At 40.4% G+C, this 23,453-nt stretch overlaps 1 protein-coding gene across 1 annotated transcript in view; it reads left to right on the forward strand.

The window, feature by feature from the left end:
- Positions 1–23,453, forward strand: part of MUC2 (mucin 2, oligomeric mucus/gel-forming) — a 49,276-nt gene that overhangs the window by 15,894 nt on the left and 9,929 nt on the right. The window contains exons 17-33 of the mRNA XM_085316225.1: positions 817–872; positions 1,130–1,236; positions 1,621–1,772; positions 2,225–2,366; positions 2,968–3,078; positions 3,394–3,573; positions 4,614–4,853; positions 6,065–6,221; positions 7,386–7,514; positions 9,409–9,556; positions 10,457–10,500; positions 11,066–11,254; positions 12,064–12,552; positions 13,378–14,043; positions 19,703–20,913; positions 22,124–22,298; positions 22,869–23,116. Coding sequence (XP_085172351.1) covers positions 817–872; positions 1,130–1,236; positions 1,621–1,772; positions 2,225–2,366; positions 2,968–3,078; positions 3,394–3,573; positions 4,614–4,853; positions 6,065–6,221; positions 7,386–7,514; positions 9,409–9,556; positions 10,457–10,500; positions 11,066–11,254; positions 12,064–12,552; positions 13,378–14,043; positions 19,703–20,913; positions 22,124–22,298; positions 22,869–23,116 — 4,444 coding nt within the window. The remainder of the gene's footprint in view (positions 1–816; positions 873–1,129; positions 1,237–1,620; positions 1,773–2,224; positions 2,367–2,967; positions 3,079–3,393; positions 3,574–4,613; positions 4,854–6,064; positions 6,222–7,385; positions 7,515–9,408; positions 9,557–10,456; positions 10,501–11,065; positions 11,255–12,063; positions 12,553–13,377; positions 14,044–19,702; positions 20,914–22,123; positions 22,299–22,868; positions 23,117–23,453) is intronic.

The following is a 23,453-nucleotide window of genomic DNA, read 5'->3' on the forward strand; positions in this document are numbered from 1 at the left end:
TTAACGGCGCTTTAATGAACATTTGTAATGTATTTCACACCATTTTCATGCTGAGTGAAACATTGTCCTGTTGTAATGTAATTTGTTAGTAAATGAGATGTATAACTTTTTTTTTTTTTTTTTTTTTGCGATAAGAATACTGACCTTCACAGATAAATGTGATCCTGAAGCTGCACTGTCAATAGCAATTTGTTGAGCAAATGGAAAAGGAAGCTGAATACCCAGCTATAATGCTATGCTGTTGTTTGCTTGTCTGTCAGATGCAGATTGTTTCTCTAATGTTTTTCACTGCAGGAAAGTCCGCTTGATATGTATTTACTATAACATAGACTTTTAAAAGCAACTTTCATGATCGTGATTTTTTGTTATGAACTCTGACTGTTTGCAGAATCAATGCAGCATGAATCATCAGTACAAACAGTGAAATACTTCCTTCTCTCCAAAGGAGAGGTGAAGTGGAAGATTAAGCATGTAGGCCAAAGTTTGCAGCATGTGACTTGAACAGGCATGAAACTTAACTGTGCATCCAAATGAAAGCTTTAATTTAAATTAGCATTATTATCTGTTTTCTGAGTCATTAAAAAGCATAGTATTAAAGATTAATGAAATAGCAGTCATGCCTTAAAATCATAACCTTTCTATGTAGTATGCCTAAAATCTCCCCAGCTTTTTCCCCAAATGAGTATTCACAATTGCACTTCAACAGAGTTGAATGTGATAAATGTGTCAAATTTTTTTAAACAAATCTTTAGATTTATATTGAAGACACTGAGCTTACATTTTTTGAATTTATTTCTTATCTCATTTCTTTGCTAGTGTTTGTCGAAATGCAAAGCTCCAGTGCACTTCAGTGACTGTAGAATCAACAAGTAAGTGACATTCATTGTAATAAACAAAAGAAAACCCCAAACCCAAAACTTCTTATTTGAAATCCTCCTTTGTTGTACTTGGTTTTTTTTTCTTTTCTGTGAAACAGTTATACCTTTTCATTTTGTTCTGCTGTCTTTAGTGAGCCTCTTTTTCTCATGAGGGTTGATATTCCCTGGAGTTTGTCTCAGTAATTACTACTCCTCACACACATTTCTATTGCCTTTTCTTGATTTACCTAAACCAACAATATGTTTTTATTCAACAGAATGTCCTCCTCACAAGACATACTTTGACTGCAACACATTCCAGAACTGGACTTCACAAACACCTATACAATTCAGCTGTTATACTCCTCGAAGTGATCACGTATGTATTCAATTTTTCTCCATGTCATAATTCTTTTGCTCACTAAATCACACTCTACAACAGAGGATTCCAGGAAATGCAGTTTTAAATAACAAATTACATCCTTTCATTTCCCCCTTGTTTTTTTTCCCCCAGTGATTTTACTTTTACCAATTTCAAGTCCATATCCCTCTTGTTTTCCCTCTTCTTTTTCTTTTCATTGGGTTTTCAGTGAGTTACAATTCTCAGGCAATCAAGATACTAGAAAGAAAAACCTTATAGAACAAAGTAATAGGAAACTGTTTATAAGTGTAGTTTATTTCATGAGTGTTTATGAAGAAATGGAAGAACAATGTAGTGATTGTTTTATAAAATAACAATTTATTTTCTCCTTATGTTCCTTAGTTCCAGGCAGAGTGTGTCTCAGGCTGTGTGTGTCCTCAAGGTCTGTTTGATGATGGGAAAGGGGGCTGTGTTGAGGAGAAGGATTGCCCTTGTATTCATAACAATCAGTGGTATTCTCATGGAGATGAAATAACGGTGGACTGTAAAACCTGGTTAGTTGTAATTTTCTGCTCTCTTCTTATACAATATATTGTGTGCATGGAGTTAGTAGTCATTTCTAGGCTTAAATACTTCAGTGGTTGAGATCATGGTCGGTATAAAGCTTTTATTCTCAGACGTACTTCATGACATCAGAGGAAATACAGATTGTACTGAAAATAGGGTAGCCAACTACCTCTGTTTTCAGGAAGCATATCTTATTGGGAAAGCGTGCTGATTTTTGAATATGGTCATTAACTGATCTGAGAAATGTAGCTGTCCAGAGTTAATAATTTTAAAACAGACTATACTATTAATGTTGAGACATAATACACACTGTAACACAGAAGTATATATTATGCACATCACCATGTTGTGTCAGGTAGCTGTGTAGTTTGTTTGGCAGTTTTCCAAACAGCACACTCTTGGTGAAATCTGAAAAGTCAGCTCTTCTACTCTCTTCTAGTATCTGCCAGAGAGGAGGTTGGAATTGTACCAAAGGTGATGTGTGCTATGGGACTTGTACCATATATGGAAGTGGTCATTATATCACCTTCGATGGAAAATTCTATGACTTTGATGGGAGTTGTGAATATGTAGCTACTCAGGTAATATTCATCAGGAGGGTGGAATTACCATCTTAAATGCTTTCAAATTGCCTTGAAAATCTACCTTCCTGTTTGATTTTGTCATTCTCCATTGTCTGATGTTGCTGTTCCTGAGATGTTTGCAGCTTCTGCCTTGATAAATTCTGTATTTTCAACCCAGGCAAGTTGTGTGAATGGGTTCTTTTGATAAAGTAGTCATAGCATGTGTGTAACAGGGCTAATTTATAGTGAGAACTGACAGGTCATGGCCAGTCATCTGAAATAAATAAAAATTTTTAGATTATGAAACAAGTATATTTTTCTTTTAAGACATATTCTTTATTTTGTTTTGTTTTCCTGCTTGTTTCCCGGATTTTGGCACTAACAAGACTGTAATTACTATTTATGCGTATTCATGGGGGGGTGTATATATGTAAATGTGTGTGTGTATGTATATATGTTTGTGTGTTAATACATAAGTATTTAAAATTTTATATTGGAAGCAGTAATAATTTATACATTGTTGAGATTTAAATGATTACACTTAAATTATTTTTAGATTGAAATCAAAATTAAATGTTCTACTTAATTTTCTTATGCTCTTTTGTTCCTTTTTAAATAGGATTTTTGTGGTGACAAAAACTCTAGCAGCTCATTCAGTATCATCACAGAGAATGTCCCATGTGGAACTACAGGAGTCACCTGCTCAAAGGCTATTAAAATGTTTCTAGGGGTGAGTAATGACATTCTGTGAGTACTTAGCTAATAGAAACCAATAATGTACCACATGTGTAGAAGTACAAAGCTATGTCCTTAAAGCCACCTGTAACAAGTGAAGGTTATCCATGCGTAAAGGAGTAGATTCTCAGGTAGAGGCCTGTCCTAGCTCTGTTGGACAAAGGTGCTATACACTTTGTGTTGTCTTGGAAGGTTAGCCTACAGACTTTGAGCTCTTAGTCTCAGAATGTGTTGTACTGTTAAAGGGCTCTAGTGTTCATCTCTTTTTAAGAGTTAGTGTTGTAATATTTTTCATCTTTTTATCTTTCAGAACACTGAACTGAAGTTGGAGAACAAGGATTATAAAGAAATTCAGCGAGATATCGGTGATGAGGTGCATTACAGAAAAAGGGCCGTTGGCCTCTACCTTGTTATTGAGGCTAGCAATGGTGTGATGCTTATCTGGGATAAGAAGACTACTATTTTCATCAAGCTGACTGCTGATTATCAAGTAAGGAGCTGTCTATTGTCTTCTGAAGTAGCAGTGTGAATGGATGAAATAAGGAAACCAGGATGATCTTTTGTTCTACTGCCCTCCTTTCACTGTTATAACTGCTACACATTGATGATTCATACGTTGCTTGCATTATTATTATTATAGCTTGTAGTGGGTGCTTTTGTTTTCTTTAGTCCATTTCAGTGCATTGCAGAGGATGCACAGTACACAATTGCAATAAAGCAAAGTGTCTAAGGTATTCTGAGTTTATGAATACTAAGAGCTAGGCATCCAAAGTAATTTAGGGAATGCAAATTAACTTGGAAACCTGCATGGAACCTCAGCCCTGAGTTAGTCTGAAATTCCCTATGCAATGTATGGAGATTTCAGATTTCTATAAACCAGCACGCTAAATTATAGACTACTAAATTCTTTGGGCTGAGTAGGGAGGTGCTGGGCTGTGCAAACAGGGACATTCTGTTCCTTGAGGGAGTTTATGCATCTTAATTAGCATTACCAAAAATCCGCTTTGAGGGTAGGTAGCAAAGTTGTTTGGAGAAAGAAAGTATGACTGTCTTTTCTTTCTTTTTTTTTTTCTTTCGGGAATAAATAAATGGTGTCAGTTCAGTAGAAGTTTTAATATAAATGATTTTGAGGAGATTCAAATTCTCTGGTTTATATTAACAGTATTTTTTGGTTGAATTACAATAAATGGTAAAGAATGGGAAATAAATTCATTCTTCTCCGCTGAAAGAAGTTTAGCCACTTTCGAGTGCTACAAGTTGGATGAAGGGCCCCAGGGACATGGAAATACATGAGCTATAATAGGTTTCAAGAAGGGAAGAGATAGGTAATTGAGCAGTTTGCTAAATAGGCACATAAATGAAGATTTAATTTCTATAAAAATGATCTGAAAATAAAAATGACAATATATGCAATTTACAGGGAGGATCAGTTGTCTTTTTTAAAGCCAGTGTTTTCTTACTTTACTGGAGTCTGTTTCTCACTTCCCTGATATATTTAAGAGCTGTGTATGTGTTCATTTCCTTTTCCAGGGCAAAGTGTGTGGTCTGTGTGGCAACTTTGATGGCAAGTCCAACAATGATTTTACAACAAGGAGCGGATTGCAGGAAACTAGTGCTCTGGAGTTTGGGAATTCCTGGAAGCAGTCTTACACCTGCCCAGATGTCACAGAAGAAATCCTGCCTTGCAGCGTGAAACCACATCGCAAGTCGTGGGCAGAGAAAGAATGCTACCTCATCCGGAGTGCAGTCTTTGAAATCTGTCACTCCAAGGTTTGTAGAGAGCAGTGTGTAATGGGACAGCACAGTATCTTTTTGCAGGAATAACGATATCATCAGAAATGAATGAAGAAACAGTTAAATGATCTTAGCTAAGTTTGCAGTACAAATAGAGGTGTCAGCACACTTCAGCTAGCCTTACTTGAAGTGGCTTGAGCATCAGGGCCACTGGAACTGTGGCAACAGAGGTGCCAGCACAAACTGTACATATCCATATTCATCACCACAATTTCACTGCTCTTGTTACTCAGGTTAGCTTCATAGATGGTTGGGTAGGTCTGTATGTGCAGCAGTTGCACCATCTCTTTTAGAGAGACTGTCATTGATACTATAAATTCTGAAAGGCCTTGTAATCACCCTGTTGTCTGGCAGAAACATACTATATTTGAAAGGTGGCCATTATAGAAACTACTGCTCCTTGCAGCATTCAGTGTACACGAGGTATCTTCTTGGAACTCACCCACATCATGCAGTTTAGCCAGGCTTAGCTACTAGTACAGTGCCTCCAAATTGTATCAACATGTATTTGCTATGTCAGGCTTACCTCTTCCAGAGCACAGTATAATTTCTCTTTTCCTTGTCTCTTATCTGAAATATGTAATACTAACAATAATCTGTGCTTATCTCAAAGTGGAGAAATCACAAAGATTTTCACAGTAATTTAGTACATGTTTCTGTGTTGATTACTTCAGGGATTAAAATCCAATCTAGGTTTCTCCTTGTGTAGTCCAAAGCAGAGAGGTGAAAGGCTTTGCAAATGTGTAATTGGATAGAATCTACAAATGGGCTAGCACGGAACTCCGCTTCATATTTGCTGTGAAATGCAGTCTTTCTGAGGTTGCCTAATTCTTGGCTGGCTAAGCTTGCTGGAAGGTAAGATTTCATTGGCATCAGTCCAGTTTGGTTTTGAGAGCAATAAAATGGAATTCTTGTGAGAAGATGTGGGCACTACCCAAGACTGTATTTTATTTTGTTTGATCATAACAACTTATGATGGTGGTGTGCTACTTCAAGTCTATAATTATCCGAAATACAGTAAGCAGTTTCCAGCCTATAATGTTTATTCAAGTTTTGATAATTCTTAGAAACAGTCTCACACCTGCCCAGCTCAGATCTCATTCCTCAAGAGATATTATTGCTAGCTTGCAAGCTTACTAGTTAGAAAACTAGTTTGGAGATGAATTGGGACATCATTTTATCAACAGGTGGACCCAACTCCATTCTATGAAGCATGTGTTCATGATGCCTGCTCTTGTGACAGTGGTGGAGATTGTGAATGCTTCTGTTCGGCAGTTGCTGCATACGCTCAAGAATGTATCAAGGCTAAGGCCTGTGTGTTCTGGAGAACTCCTGATATATGCCGTGAGTAACAGATAAACACAACTATATCCAGCTGGCTGTTGTCAAAGAGCGTATCAAATAAATCACAAGTTCTGTTACTGCAGGGTTGTACTGGCTGTACAACAACATTTATTTTCTCAGCATAGCAGAGAAGGAACAGAATTAGTTATTTTGTGGAACTAGAACCAATCTGTTACACTAATAACAAACACTAGTGTATTTCAGAATTGAAATACACAAAGAATATATGTGAATTTCTATTACTGTTTTAATGAGCCTAGCATGCTTTGATATATTAAAGCTAGATTTCAAATGATCCTTCCATTTTGCTTTCTAATTGGTAAAGAGGAATTCCTGTTATCTTCTCCCTTACAGGAAGATCTCATATTCAGAATTTGTTTCTAGCAATTGTATATTGAAGCACTTCTGCTAAGTGCACCTCATCTGTTTTGAGTGTTTTAAGTAGTGTCCATTAGTGGTGCTAATGTTCATACCAGTATGTCATACAATAATGGAAAATAGTATTTAAATTAATATTCCCCAAACAGTATTCAAAACAAAATTTGGAGATTCCAAAAGCCAGAAATGTCAGATTTTTTAATTTTAAAAATTCATTCAGATTCAAAAGTAAGGCTAGTTTTCAAGTTTAAAAAACAGTCAGTGAAGCAGAAGTTAAAAGTTTCAATCAGTTCTGATTTATAGAGTGTAAAAGTTCCTTTCTCTGTCCGTAGTCAAGTAAGCTGAGTTCTGCCTAAGTTTATCCATAAAATCCGATATGCTTGTTCTTGGCTTGCTGGAGATGATTCTTGACTCATGTGATACAACAAGGTAGAACTACTCTGAATATACCACATGTGTATTTAGGAGTTTGCTAATGGTCAGAGAAGAAAAGACTCACAGAAATTCTCTATTTATTTTAAATTTAAATCAATACATATTCTGGATTTTTCTGTGATTTGAATCAAGACGTATTTCCTCTGCAGCTCTGGTGTTTAATATCAGAATCTTTAGCTCCAGTGTAATGATTCCCCAAAAGTTCAGTAGAGTAGAAAGTTCAGGTCTCATATCTCAAGAAAATTAATGTTGGCTTATCATGTATATTTATTTAGCATGTAACATTAAAGAAAAGAACCCAGATGTATTCTGGCAATTGCATTTTTGATTGACCACTGCTTTTTTTATCAGCAATATTTTGTGACTACTACAACCCTCCTAATGAGTGCGAGTGGCACTATGAACCTTGTGGCAGTGACATCTTGACCTGCAAGATGATCAATAATGTCAGCACTAACTTCTCAGTACCATACCTGGAAGGTAATGAATTCACTACCATTTTTATCTTTCATTTTATAAAACATTGTTCAGGTATCATTTAATGTTCTTGTAGGTTGAACTTGAGTCTGCAGTCTTACGTAAATGTTTCGTGCAGTATAATTTATTATTTGTAAACATCAGTGGATGACAGTCACATTGCCAACATACATAAAACTAAGTTTCTGCTTGGATGATACCTTGAAACTTGCAAGATTATTTCACCATTGTAATTTTGAATCTCATCTTAATTGGATCTCAAAAGAAGAAAAACTTTTATCTTCATGATAAAGGGGCAGGTTGCTACCTGCTTTTTTTTTTTTTTTAATCTAGTTACTGTTATGTGTCAGATATGTCTTGATTTTTATTAAATACTATACAGTGTACTCCTGTCATTACAATGGAAATACCTTTGGTGTCAGACACACACGTGCTACCCTATATTGGGTTCTTAGTGGACACCACAGCATATTGTCCAAGGGCTAGTACTTTGTTTTTTTAGTGCATCTCCTTTGCAGTTTTTATTTAGACTTTTAAGATCAAGATGTGAAGCTTAGCCAGGTTATTCTGCATTCCATCATACTTAGAGGACCGGCATAAGGTACAGACACCATTTAAATCCCATTGAACCCCTCAAAGGATGTAGAGATGTGATGCAAACAGGAGAAAGGCCTTTTGATGGATAACTGAAGGGATTTCACCTTGGTATTGGTTTGTAAAAGTAATGTTATGGGAACTGTAATGATCTAAGAATGTGAATGAGGATATAAATATCTTCTATTGCACCTCAGGATAAAGTTGGAGAAAATGGGGATGTTTTTGGCCACACAGTCTTTTCTTTTGATCTGAACCAGAAGTGGCTGTCTTCAACCGAGGGATTAGAAAGAACTGCCTTGAGTTTAACCTGGTTATTTTAATCCTTGTACTGCTGGTAACGTACTTGATAAACAAAACTAAGGTGACCCATATTTTGAAACAGATTGGTTTAGATTATCAAATAAGCCTTTAAAGCATCAGAAATAGATTATTGTATGTCTAATAATTTTTAAACTTATTTTTGTTTTTTATCTTCAGTACAAATGTAGGACACTTTTGTTAGGATATTTTTAGTACGGTCTGGCAGTGCAAACTGACTTCTAACTGCCAATTAATTGTTATCAGTTTATTAATTATGTTCAGTTTATAGACTATTTACAATTCTAGTGTAGTGTAAAGAGGACTTGATGTCATAAAACATCCGATTCATGGTTACAGTTGTTTATTTGGAAGCAAGATGTAATTTATGAAATACAATGAGGACTGAGAGGTGATTAATCCCTGGCAGGTAGGTTTTCGGTCACTGGCAAAGGGTGTGGGAAAATGCAGATAAAATACGTGCTTTGGCTGGAGATAGCTTGTCTATTAAAGGTGCATGAACAAGGTGTACTATTCCAATAACTGTAGTGAAAATCTTGTTTATTATTAAATCCACTTCCGTATTCTTAACAAAAATATTATTGGGAAAATGATCACATTTCAATATCAGAAAAATAGTTAACTTTCCTTGTCTTAAAAATCACCAGCTACCCATAGAATATAACGTAAATTAGAGATTGCTCCAATGTGCTGAACCAGGAGGAAAAAAGCTTTCCTGTTTTTCATGAGTAGAGTCTTATTTAAGCCTTCTCACCCCAGTATGATCAATGGGGACTGCTGAAGATTTAGATCTTTTGGAAAGCTTGATTGTCCAAGGATTAATTTGAAGTCAATAGGAATTTTCTATTTCTTTCACTATGCTTGATTCAGAGAGAATTATTTGTTAATGATACTGATTTACCTTCAGAAGATATCCTATCCTTGAGTTAACTATATATTCTTTTCTTCATCTTGTACTTCGTGCTAACTATGATCTCAACAGGTTGCTACCCCAGATGCCCTCCAGAGAAGCCCATTTATAATGAAGAGACAAAGAAATGTGAGACCAGAGATGACTGTGGGTGTTACTTCAATGGAACTTATTATGAACCTGAGGAAGAAATACCTCTAAAAGAGAACTGTACAAGATGGTATGTAGAAATGCAAATCCACATGCAGTCATTCAGGAAAAGAAATTGTATATGCTGAGCCTGTCATTTCCTTTACTAGGCCTTAAGCATGTGTTTTAATAAGTACAGAAGCATCTTTAAATCAAGAGCTGATATATATTAGAATTTATCTGTACAAATCAGAGCAACAATGTCAGTTTAGTCCAGATGAAACTCAAACTCTGTAAAATTTGTTGAAGCAGCACTTCCCAAGAGATAAAGATTCTAAGCTTTTCATCCATAGTTTGAATACTCCGAATTTCAAGTTGATGATGTCTTTTTAGCAAGTATATTAGTAACATCATTAAATTTAGTTTCAGAAGTGTCAAAAACGATACAACAACATGAAGCCTGGATGCATCTCTAGAACAACCTTTTGATTCTGCTGGCTCTTCAAGAAGAGGGGGGCTAATCTGCCTTGCATTCACATTTAAGACTAGAATTTCAAAATCAAAATTCACTCTAATCTCGAAGGATCTCTAAGTGCTCACTCTCAGTGCCTCACTAATGATAGCATTGACGTATGAATCTGTATGGTAAGGTGAGGCAGAGTAACTGATCTGGCTTGAAAATTCACCCCCTCGAAGAGCAGCTGTTATTACACTATTGCAATTTACAACACAAAGCAGTTCATGATAGTTTAAGACGCTGTACTTCAAGACAGCAAAATGATGATTGTGTTGGAACAAAATAACAATAGTCAGAATTAGCAGGCATTACACCCAGAAAAATACTCATTGTATGAATAAATATCAAGTGACAAGTTTGTATGTTCATATGCTCTTGATTGTAATAAATGTGCCAAAAAACATCTGAAAATATCTCTAGAATTATCTTACTGCTAGATTGCAACATTGTAATTTCTGAAATTTTCCTTTTTAGTGTCTGTGTCTCCTCAGGAATCATAAACTGTACAACAATCCAAGGTAAGTAATATCTTTTTTTCTGCAAACAAAAGGAAAAAAGAAGCATAAAACTGCTAGGTCTGGCTCTACAAAAGGCTTAGTATTGCAATGATTTTTTTCCAGTGCAAGTTAAAGTTGTGGCAAAAGAAAACTGGGTTAGTACAGTTAGTACTTTTTGTTCAACCTTTCTCTCATGTCTCTTCATTCTTTCCCTCCTGTGCCCTATCCAAGCTAACAGATTCTTTATAAGACTTTGCCCTCCTGCAACATGCAGTATAATAGAAAAATATCTGGTGCTAAATTGCGGGTGTTACTTTTCTCAAAGTATTTCAACACCTAGTTTGTAAGTAAGTTCTTCCAAGTCATTTTATACAGCACTTTCGTAGATGTGTTTTGACTTCCCTCTAAATGTAAAGGTAAGTTAGTGTGACGAATAGGCCTAAGCTCCCAGTATACCTCTGAGGGGAGCATATGTGACACATGTAAATGCTGTTTTGTATCCTAGGCAATTTCATAAGAATTTTATATTTTTCTTCCATCTGATAGACTTAACAGAAAAAATTCACGGTAAAACTCTGTCTTACAGGCTGTCCTTGTGTGATCAATGGAACGAGATATGAAGTGAACAAACCTGTGATGCAAATAAAGGAAGGTGACAAGTGTATAACATACGTGTGTGCAGAAAATGGATCTATAGTTGTTGGAAGTATTGTTCCTTGTCCGACAACATCGCCTACGATCTCTTCAACCTCCTTTAGTACTCCTACCGTCACAGGTAAAGCTTTAATGGAGATACATATCAAATAGTTATCTTCTTTAAGGAAAATATTTAAAGATACATTGCACAATATGTGGGCTTGTTATAGTCGAAACGGCCTGAGTGATACTTATGAACAGTTCTATTACACTGTACTAAGAAGATTTGAAACACTTTGTAATGATTTACTCCTCATGGAGGAAATCATATCTATAGAGGTGTAGGATGCCTTTGAAATTCTGAGAATATGTTTACATTTCAATATCCTACTAGGATTTTAAAGCAAATATTATGGTTTAATATATTAATAACAATTGCCTCAGTGTCTCAGCAAAAAAACGTAAATGAAATATTTAAAATTACCTTCATTTTTTTTCTGAAACTTGCAGATGATAAACATATGATAAACTTGCGGTAATACTTTTCTTTCCATTTCAGTTACCACTAGAAGCACTCCAGGAACTACAAGTAAGTTTTAAAAATAAAAGTTAGATATTGTAAAATGTTGAAGGAACATTTAAACGAAGGATACGTTAAAGATGGCCTACTATAGAAGAATAGTTTTAAAACCTAATGTAGGAAAATGTGGTAAGAATAGAGAGAAGGAAGATCTTTGAAGGCTTTTATATCTTGGTTATTTGATGCTGATGTGAAGCTTCCAGCTAAAGAACCTGCTAATGTTGAACTAGTTTTTGAACTATTTTCTTTTGCTAAAATGACATGTTGTAGTAGATTACTTTAGTCTCTAATGGAGGAGAATAATAATGTAACCTTCTCAGAATATCATCTGTGAGCCCAGATGCTGAGCCTCTTTTTTTTTTTTTCAGCTTCATGCTTTGGATTAATATGTGACTGGACTGAATGGTATGATGTTAGTAACCCTGAAGAAGGTGGTGGTGACTATGAAACCTACGATGCAATAAGAGATAAACATGGAAATGTAGTATGTGAAGCTSCTGAAAAAATTGAATGCAGGGCTAAAAATAATCCCAGCCTAAGCTTAGAAGAACTTGGCCAGAAGGTGGAGTGTAATGTTACGTACGGACTAATCTGTAAAAATGAGGAGCAAAGTGGTCCCTGGTCTGTTTGCTATGATTACGAAATCAGGGTAAATTGCTGTGAGTGGCATGAAGTTCCTTGTGAGACTACACAGAGTCCAGCACCAACTACAACATTCACCACCACCAGCACAACAATACTGACCACCACCACACCCTGGCAGCCAACGGTGACTACTACAACACCCAAACCCACCCCAGTCACGACAAGCAAGCCCACACCACCATCTACTACCCCAGTAACTTCAACCACCACAGGTATTTAGTGGGTCCATACTCTCTGCTCTTGCCTTACCACAGAGAAATAAAGAGCTGTCAGGACATTAAGGCATGTTATTTCTAAGGCAGATATTGAGCTGCAAAGAAGCCTCGCTTTTGCTGATTTAGAGGTCCAGCCTTCTACCAGAGAGAACCTACACAGAGGATATGTGAGATGGGAGTAGGCCTTGATTTGTGCACTGTCATTTTAGGGATTGTTTAGGTACAGCTGTGCAGAATTCAATCCCTTTCTCTTTCTGCATTCCTTCTGTATCAACACGGACACTTGCCTACATTTCTGGATCTAGGAAGGAAGATTTCCCTGGTAGGGTTCAGAGAAGGTTTGCAGTCTAAAGGTAGTCCCTTGCTCTGAACTGTAGTCCCTGGTTGCTGAGACCCCCTAGTATTTTCATGATACCAGTTCTTCTGCCTGACAATACAGTTGACACTGCACTATCCTCCTGATGTCTTACAATTTGTTGGCATATATTTGATTTATTGAAGAGTCTGTCACAGCAATACCTTAACACTCTTCAGGAGAAACAGGTGACTTAATTCGATACAAATTAATCTGCATTAATTTCCACCTGGTCAGATTTGTGGAGCCAGAGGGGAAGGATTGATTATAAAAATGAGCTTTCCTGTGCTCATGGTAGATGGATGACTGCAGATGTGTGGCAGAGCTCTGAGATGGCCATTTCTAATAGCGGTACTTTAATGGAACATAGATACACCATAGGTTTCATGGGAGAGGCTCAGATCCRCTTGCACCCTTGCCAGTTGTCTGTGTCCCAGCTGTTCCTAACTGTTTGTGTTGCTGATGTCTGCCTGTAGTATCCTGCGACTGCGTCTGGACTGGCTGGATCAATGTGAGTTACCCAAGTGTGGATGCAGATGGTGGTGAAGATGAATCCTATGAGAACATCCAGAAGCATGACCCTTCCTGGGTGTGTGTGAAGGCTGAGAATATTTCRTGCAGAGCAAAGGATTTCCCGAACACTCCCATTGAAGAATTAGGGCAGAAAGTGGAGTGCGATGTTAACACAGGGCTCACTTGCAAGAATAAGGACCAGGTCGTGGGGGGTGTGACACCACCAATGCCAGTCTGCCTCAATTACGAGATCAGAGTCTGCTGTGTCCCAAACAGACCGGAGTGTATTCCAAGCACCACCCCAAGCACCACGGAGACGACCACCCCAAGCACCACGGAGACGACCACCCCAAGCACCACGGTTACAACCACCCCAAGCACCACGGAGACGACCACTCGCACGGCAACACCACCAGAGGTTCCCAGTAGCACAACGCCGTACAGCACTGCCTCCACCAGTGTCTGGCCGACGACGACGACCACCATTTCGGGCACTCTGGCATCCACCCCAAGCACTGTAATCAGCATGACCTCTTCGAGTACTTCAACGCTAAGCACCGCTATCACACCAGTAGAAGTAGTCACCTGGACCCCAGAACCTCCAATCAGTGTACCTCTGAGTATGTATCTGTTCTATTTTGTCTGATTTTGTCTTGTTCTTGGATAAATCAAGTTCATTTGGTACCTTGTGCCATCTCTGTAGTACCCCAGGAACAAGTTTTTATACATTTCTTTTTATTATTATTATTATTTTAGCAGAGTAAGTGTAGGAAAGCATTGGTAGCACACTTTTCTCTTGGTTAATTTGAGCCTGCGGGGATTTTTTACCTTGCAACCTGCCTTTAGCCAATACTGAGGTAATGGGCAGGCCATCTTCTTCTGGAGTTAGGCTTCATTCTTCTGTTGCAGAAGAAGTCTTTGCAGCATGCCATTGTGTAGACGAATGATGATTGACCGATAGGGGTACCTTTTTAAGGAATCGTTTGGGCAGTGTTTTTAAGCATTGCTTCACTTTCCCATGCTATCCATGCAGACATTGGAGTGCTGTTCCAGATCTAGGACAGAAGGTTTCCCCAGGCAGCCTCGAGGGATAGGGTTTGAGGAAGGTTTTCAATCTTCTTATCCCCAGTGGCTGTGAACCAAACACCCACTCTAGTATCCTCAACCATCTCCCTCACCATTGCCAACATACAGCACCTTCCTAATACCTCCACCCACAATAATTGGAGGTAATTGACCTGTGCTGTCATATGTTGCCTTACTATGGGAGATGCCAAGATCTGACAGTACTTAGTGTTTGATACCCAGTTTGGGAGTAATTATGCATTTCCTAAAACATCTGCGTCCCATAGCTAGCCCTAGGACTGGCTCTTTTTGGAAAAAAAAGCATGCAGGGGCCATGGACAGGTTCTGTTGTGTTCCTTTACTTGATGGGACTCTGAGGAGGTTTTTCATCCTTCACCCTCTGACTGGCTTAGGCAAATACTGGAGCGGCAGGAAGTCTTGCTTCTGCTTTTGTTGGGCTTCATTCTTCAACTAGAGAGAATGTATTCAGAGAAACCTAATGTGTGTAACTGGAGTGTGCCTTGTTTTGTCACTGTCATTTTAGGCATTGTTTGGGCATGGCTGTGCAGAATTTGTTTGCTTTTTTTCTACATTGCCTCTGTGGCCATTGCTGCCACTTGCCTACAGTTCTGTATCTAGCAATGTTGGATTTCCCTGGCAGGGTTCAGGTTCAACCTCTGTGTAGACCCTGGATATGCAATGTGGTCTGTGGGTGCTGAGACCCACTAATGTGCCTGTGAAGCGCTTTCTGTGTAGGGCATATCACTGATTCCTCAGTTTTCATCTGAAGAGGAAAAAATTGCTTTACCCTCGTAAAACACCAAAATGTGGGTTGGTTCTGTTTAGGAATTGCTCCTGCGGGCTGTGAGGGTGGGGCAGCAGCAAGTTTATCTCATTCCTATTCTCTAGCATTTTGACAGTCCTCTAGCATTAACAAAATGTGTTTCTGCCTGCTATGTGTATGTTGGCATTGTATTCTAAAAGCACAAATATAGAAAGTTCTGAGGCAGGCCTCTGAGGATTGTAACTATTTATTAAGTGCCAGTCAAAAGGCATTTTAAATGAGCCTGCATTAAGGCTTGTAATGAAATCTAGCTTGATTGTGTGAAAAGGATGAAGTGGAGAAGTGAATGTGGGGTACTAGCATGCCAAAACAGCATTTGAGTGGGTAGTTTCAAAGGGCTGAGATATAGGTAAGGAACAGCAATTGCTCTAGGTACTGCTTAGTTTTAGAGGAGCCAAATGACCCTGAGCATAAGCAGCACTGGTTTGAGCATGCCACATGAATCATAGAATCATAGAATCAGTAAGGTTGGAAGGGACCTCCGGAGATCATCTAGTCCAACCTCCCAGCTCAGCAGGGTCACCTAGAGCATGGTAGACAGGTTGCATCCAGGCAGGCCTTGAATATCTCCAGAGAAGGAGACTCCACAAACTCTCTGGGCAGCCTGTTCCAGTGCTCCGTCACTCTCACAGTGAAGAAATTCCCCCTCACATTCAGGCGGAACTTCCTGTGCTTCAATTTCTGCCCGTTGCCTCTTGTCCTGTCACATGGGGCCACTGAAAAGAGTTTGTCCCCGTCCCCTTGACACCCTCGCTACGGGTTCTTGTACACATTGATAAGATCCCCCCTCAGTCTTCTCTTCCCCAGGCTGAAGAGGCCCAGCTCTCGCAGCCTTTCCTCGTAGGGCAGATGCTCCAGCCCTCTGATCATCTTCGTAGTCCTGCGCTGGGCTCTCTCCAGTAGCTCCATGTCTCTCTTGTACTGGGGGGCCCAGGACTGGACACAGTGCTCAAGATGAGGCCTCCCCAGGTCTGAGGAGAGGGGCAGGATCACCTCCCTCGATCTGCTGGCAACACCCTTCCTAATGCACCCCAGGAGACCATTGGCCTTCCTGGCCACAAGGGCACCATGAGGTCATCTTGTCATCCGCCAGTACTCCCAGGTCCTTCTCTGCATGGCTGCTCTCCAGCAGCTTAGCCCCCAGCCTGTACTGGTGCCTAGGGTTATTTTTCCCTAGGTGCAGGACTCTGCACTTGTCCTTGTTGAACCTCAGGAGGTTCCTCTTGGCCCAACTCTCCAGCCTGTCTCTCCTGCCCTCTGGTGTATCAGCCACTCCTCCCAACTTGGTATCATCAGCAAACTTGCTGCGGAGGCACTCTGTCCCCTCATGCAGGTCATTGATGAATAAGCTGAACAGGATGGGACCCAGTACTGAGCCCTGGGAGACACCACTAGCCACAGGCCTCCAACCCTCCACACCACTGATGACAACCCTCTGAGCTCTGCCTTTCAGCCAGTTCTCAATCCACCTCACTGTCCACTCATCTAACCCACACTTCCTGAGCTTCTCTAGGAGGATGTTATGGGAGACAGTGTCAAGAGCCTTGCTGAAGTCAAGGTACACAATGCTCTCCCCTCATCTACCCAGCCAGTCATGCCATCATAGAAGGCTAGCAGATTGGTTAAGCAGGATTTCCCCTTGCTGAATCCATATCACCTTCTTTTCCTACATATGCTTGGAGATGACATCCAAAATGAGCTGTTCCATCACCTTTCCAGGGATGGAGGTGAGGCTGACTGGCCTAGAGTTGCCTGGGTCCTCCTTCTTGCCCTTTCTGAAGACTGGAGTGACACTGGCTTTCTTCCAGTCCTCAGGCACCTCTCCAGTTCTCATGACTTTTCAAAGATGATGGAGAGCAACCTGGCAACAACATCCACCATCCCTTTCAGTACCTGTGGGTGCATCCCATCCTGGTCTATAGATCTGTGAACGTTAGGCTTGCCCAGAGGGTGTCTCTAATCATATCCTCCTCAACCAAAGGAAAGTCTTCCCTTCTCCAGACTTTCTCCCTCATGTCCAGGCTACAGGATTCCTGGGGGCTGCCCTCAGCAGTGAAGAGTGCAGCAAAGAAGGCATTCAGTAATTCTGCCTTCTCTGTATCCCTTGTCACCAGGGCCCTCGCCCCATTCAGTAACGGACCCACATTTTCCCTAGTCCTCCTCTTGCTGCTGATGTATTTGAAGAATGCCTTTGTGTTGTCCTTAACATCCCTTGCCAGACTCAACTCCAGCTGGGCCTTAGCCTTCCTCGCAGCCTCTCTACATACTCTGACTGCATTCCTGTAATTCTCCCAAGCAGCCTGTCCCCTCTTCCACATTCTGTGTACTTTCTTCTTCTGTCTGAATTTGGCCAGGAGCTCCTTCCTCACCCATGTAGGTCTCCTGCCCCTTTTGCTGGACTTCTTACCCATAGGGATGCACTGCTCTTGAGCTTGGAGGAAGTGATGTTTGAATATTAGCCAGCTCTCCTGGACTCCCCTTCCTTCTAGGGCCTTAACCCATAAGACTCCACCAATTAGGTCTCTGAAGAGCCCAAAGTCCACTCTCCTGAAGTCCAGGGTTGCAATCCTGCTTCTTGCCTTACTTCTTTCCTGCAGGATCCTGAACTCCACCATCTCGTGGTCACTGCAGCTAAGGCTGCCCCCAACCTTCACATCACTAACCAGTCCCTCTCTGTTGGTAAGGGCAAGGTCCAGCAGGACACCCTTCCTCGTAGGCTCCTCCACCATTTGTGACAAGAAGTTATCAGCAATGCATTGCAGGAGCCTCCTGGACTGTTCGTGCCTTGCTGTGTAGTCCCTCCAGCAGATGTCAGAGCGGTTGAAGTCCCCCATGAGAACCAGGCCTGTGATCGTGAGGCTGTCTGTAGAAGGCCTCATCAACTTTCTCTTTCTAGTCAGATGGCCTGTAGTAGACATCCACAACACTGTCCCCCGTGTTAGCCTGCCCTTTGATCTTTACCCGTAAACTCTCAACTGCCTCCTCCTCCTCCACCCCTAGGCAGAGCTCAACGCATTCCAGTTGCTCTCTCACATAAAGAGCAACTCCACCACCTCGCCTTCCTGGCCTGTCTTTCCTAAAAAGCACATAGCCATCTATGGCAGCGTTCCAGTCGTGTGAGCTATCCCATCATGTCTCCATGACTGCAGTGAGATCATGGCCCTGCAATTGCTCACAGATCTCCAGCTCCTCCTCTTTGTTCCCTGTGCTGCGTGCATTGGTGTACATGCATTTAAAAGAGGTAGTCATGCCTGCAGGTTTCCCAGGAAGAGTGTATGGGGGTCACCCATAGCCATGTCCCAAACACACATTCCTAGCTGCATGCACCCTTTGGAGGCCCCCCAACCCAACTTGTGTTTTGTTGTCTACCCTGTCTGTATGACAGGGTAGACCTTCCTCCTACCTAGTTTAAAGCCCTCTTTACTAGGCTGGCTAACCTGTTTGCAAAGGCAAATGTGCCCTGCTTGGTGAGGTGAATCCCATCTCTCCCACCATTTGTTTGTCTTCAAACCATGTTCCATGGTCATAGAGTCCAAAACCCTGTTGCCAACACCAGCAGCATAGCCAGTTGTTGATTTGGAAAATCTTCCTATTCCTCCTCCCATGCCTCCCCCTAATTGGCAGGACCGATGAGAGAGCAGCAGAGGGTAGTAGTCTGATGAGTGGACAAGCCTTGGAAGCCTTTCAGACACATCTTGTATCCTTGCCCCTGGCAGGCAGAAAACCTCTCTAGAGGAGGGGTCAAGTCGGCAGATAGGCACCTCTGCCCCCCTCAGCATGGAATCACCCACTACAACCTCTCGTCGCCTCTTCTGAGTGGTCACGCAAGGCACAGGCTCAGACAGCCCAGTTGGTTCCCTTGAGGCCAGGTTTGGGTTCTCCTCATCCTGGAGTGCACTAAACCTGTTCTTCAACTGTAACTCTGAGTCTACAGGAGGATTAGGGGCCTTTCTTCTTTTTTTTTTGAGAAGCAACTAGTAGCACAGGGAACAGTGATCTCTTCCTAGAGTATATCTTAACAGCAGTACAGAAGTAACCAAAAAGCTTGCTGACCAGCTTTATGAATTCCTCTGGATTTCAGACTGCTGAACATTTCTCTAGAAAATAAAATTATATCAATATAGAGAGCTGATGCATCCAGCACAGGCATTTGTTGAACTATTTAGATCTCTGTTTCTCAAGCAAGGTTTCAAAAGTTTTGTTCATAAGGCATGCATTAGTAAATAGCTATTAAGAAAACAGTTTGTGACTACTGCCTAATTTAATGTTGTTACGAAGTAAAAGATTTTTTTCATTATAAGAAACAAAAAGTTAATAACAAATGCCATTTCTCTCTTACTACTAAATAATGTTTACTCCTTCTCCTAAAGAAAGTACATCCAGTAGCACAGGAGCACCAACGAACACCACTACTAATACTACTCCTTTAGCGACATCACTGACAAGTGTGATTACAGAAATAACCAGTACGGTGTATACTAAAACCACGACTACAATACAACCACCAAAATCAGTGTCCACAAGCCCAGTGTCAGCCACAACATCTGGAGTCACTGAAACCACATCAGCCACGGAAACCACTCATAGAGGCACGTCCTCAGGGACAACCTACCTCAGGACCACGGCTGTAACAGAAGTGAGCAGCCCCCTAACAACCACGACCACGCGGACCTCTCCGACAGGATCACCTACCGCCACCACCACCACCGCTACAGTGACGCCATCAGAAACGTTGACCTCAGTGTCCCCCACAACCACTCGTACACCGTCGCCATCGGTGCCCACCAGCCCAGTGTCAGTCACAACATCTGGAGTCACTGAAACCACATCAACCACGGAAACTACTCATAGAAGCACGTCCTCAGGGACAACCTCCTCCAGGACCACGGTTGTAACAGAAGTGAGCAGCCCCGTAACAACCGCGACCACGCGGACCTCTCCGACAGGATCACCTACCGCCACCACCACCACCGCTACAGTGACGCCATCAGAAACGTTGACCTCAGTGTCCCCCACAACCACTCGTACACTGTCGCCATCGGTGCCCACCAGCCCAGTGTCAGTCACAACATCTGGAGTCACTGAAACCACATCAACCACCGAAGCCACCACGCATGGACCACCTGTAACATCAATTAAATCTACTCCAGTGTTCACCACGACATCTGGAACAACTGAACCTACATCAACTAGTACCTTCTCCGGATCAACTGTTCCTTTTTCAACATATGCTAGCTTTACCACCCATTCTGAAACAACTTCTATAGAGTCAACTTCATCTCTAGAGACCTCTTTTCCTGTTTCAGCCACTACTTCTGGAACAACTCCAACAGAGTCATTCACCACCACTTCAGGAACAACTTCTACTAGTTCCACCACTACCCCTTTAACCACCACTACCTCTTCAGAAATAGTTTCACTTGTCTCAACTACTACCTCTGAGCCAACTGCTGTCTCAAGCGCAGTCACCATTTCAGGAACTTCTACTTACAAAACAGTTACTACAGTTAGTTCAACAAGTGCTGTACCATCAACCACCCCTGGGAAATATTGTTCTATTTTCCCTAATCAGTCTATTCCGGTTAGTAAATTTGATGTTTTCTTTTTCTTTAGTATTCTGCTTTGAAAGAATATTAGACATAGCAGTGTAATTGCAAATTAGGGTTTTTATCTCTGGTATTTCAATTACGTATTGGCACATTCTGGATATTACATTGACCTTATACGTAGTTACAATGCTAATAGCACAGAGCGTAGATACTTTTCTGGATGTAAAAGGAAATATCAGGCCATTCTATTTTATGCTATTTTCTTGGATGTCAGCATGACATGAAATGATTTTTGGTTTTGTAGCTCGTATATTAGTGTTAGTCCTCCAAGGATAGTTTTAAAATGGCTTTTCTTCAGGGAGTTAGATCACAACTCAGTGATTATTTTTATTGTGTAGGACCTTTGGTGAAGAGATGACCAAGGGCTAACTCACACTAAATTGCGTTTTCTGTTTCTCCTTTCTAATAGGTACAGAGTGGGGAAAGGCTGGTTGTGTGTTTCCAAAGTCATACCCCGGCCCAACAGAAAAAGAGAGGATTGTGCTAGTCTGAGTGTGGAATAAATTATGGTTAGGCATACTCTGATTTCAAGACAGGACTGTGAAGCAGATCACATCCAAATGCTTGTGAGATTTGACTGCAGTTAGGAGACATAGACAGACTCATGGCACATACAGTTATAAAGCTTCCTCACAGCTAAGATGTTTGCAACACTCAATAGAGCTTCAAAGATAAAAATCAATTGTGGCTGAAAACAGATAGATATTTGAAAAGCTGTGTACCATCACAATGCATATGTATAATCACCTTAGACGTTGCATTCCAATTAGTCGATGTTCTCTGTACCTTCAGCTGTATTTAATGTTTTAGACATCCAGAGAAAGTGACAGAGTCTAGATGATGAGATTAGATTAGACATCTAACATTCAGACAACTGAAGCTAAGAAAGACAATTACCCTTTCTGATTACTGGTGTGACTCTTGCAATTACTGCCTTTCACTTAGCACCTATCAGTAGAGATAGCTTGTCTTACAGGCTTTGGTGATGGGGCTGAGTGTTGCACTTCATTCCCATTTTTAGACTTCTACTGGGAAGAAAACCATCATTAAATACACTCTGTTTCATAACTAGGCAAAAAGTATTCAAGCGTAACTGTTACCAGTCCAACTACTTCATGAGGCTCCTCTTTTTTTTTTTTTTTTCTTTTTTTTTTCTCTCTTTCTCTCTCTTTCCAAATACAGTCAGGTGACTCATTCTGGCTTTGTAACTGCACGAAGGTAATATGTATAGAAGACAACAAAGTCGAGGTGATTCCAGTAATCTGTAATCCACCTCCTAAACCCACTTGTACTAATGGGCTTGCTCCTGTACGAGTTGTTGATGAGGATGGATGCTGTTGGCATTGGGAGTGTGATTGTAAGTATATATTTTGTGGAATATTTTGTCTCTTGTGGGATCATTACTAGTGACAAAAACAATAGTTGTCATGGGACAGGGACTGACATGTGAGGACTGTGACACTTGGACTTCCAATGTTGAATTATTTAGAGTGCTACATTGATTCTTTTTAGCTAATCTGGACTTTTACTTAATTTGATAGCCATCATTTCTATGTAACTGCTGTTTTACTAGGATAAATTAGTCTCCTTAGGTAGGATTTATATGTCCAGATGTAGATATCTATAGAACAGAAGTCTACATATGAGTTACTTAGACTATCTGCTAGTGTACCTCTAGGATACGGTTCATCTTATTCTCAATTATATATCAGAAATAAGTTGGATGTATGATGCCCTGAAAGTGCCTCTTTTTCTTTGTCTCTTAAAGATGAGTTCCAGACATCTAGCTCCCAAATTGACATCTAAACTTTAAATTTAAATTTTTAACATTAGATGAGATGAACCTTACACCTTCAGATTTTGTTTATAGTCTGATCTGATTCTGTATGTTACCATAAAAAACTAACCTAACTGAATCTCTTTATAGGTTACTGCACAGGCTGGGGAGACCCGCATTATATGACTTTTGATGGACATTACTACAGCTATCAAGGGAATTGTACATACGTCCTTGTGGAAGAGATTAATAAATCAGTTGACAACTTTGGTGTCTACATTGATAACTACCGTTGTAATGCACACGATCCAGTCTCCTGTCCACGAACACTCATTGTGAGACATGAGACTCAGGAAGTGCGCATAGCAACAGTCCAACTAAATTCTCTAAAAGTACAGGTATTAGAGAATGTTGCCTTTTATATGTAGATTGAAATATCAATACAGCCTGAACCTGATAATTACATTCATGACATTAGGAAAAGCTTTAAAAATGATCTATGTTTTAGCTTTAGTACCAGCTTGGATTAGGAGATAGGACTGATTTGAAGGACTGCTTTTTTGGCTCCCTGAATATTGGAAGAAATATCTATGATTTCTGTCCTCTTTAATCTCGAATATTTGCAGTGCCTTATCTCTCCTAGATGTGTAAACATGACAGTACTGATACCAGTTAAGGTTATAAAATAAATTCATGTATAATTAATGAAGGAAAGCAATGAGTATTGAATGGAAG

The sequence above is a fragment of the Rhea americana genome, unplaced genomic scaffold, assembly GCF_003343005.1.
Source record: "Rhea americana isolate MKP2758 unplaced genomic scaffold, rheAme1 scaffold_458, whole genome shotgun sequence".
Taxonomy (NCBI): domain Eukaryota; kingdom Metazoa; phylum Chordata; class Aves; order Rheiformes; family Rheidae; genus Rhea; species Rhea americana.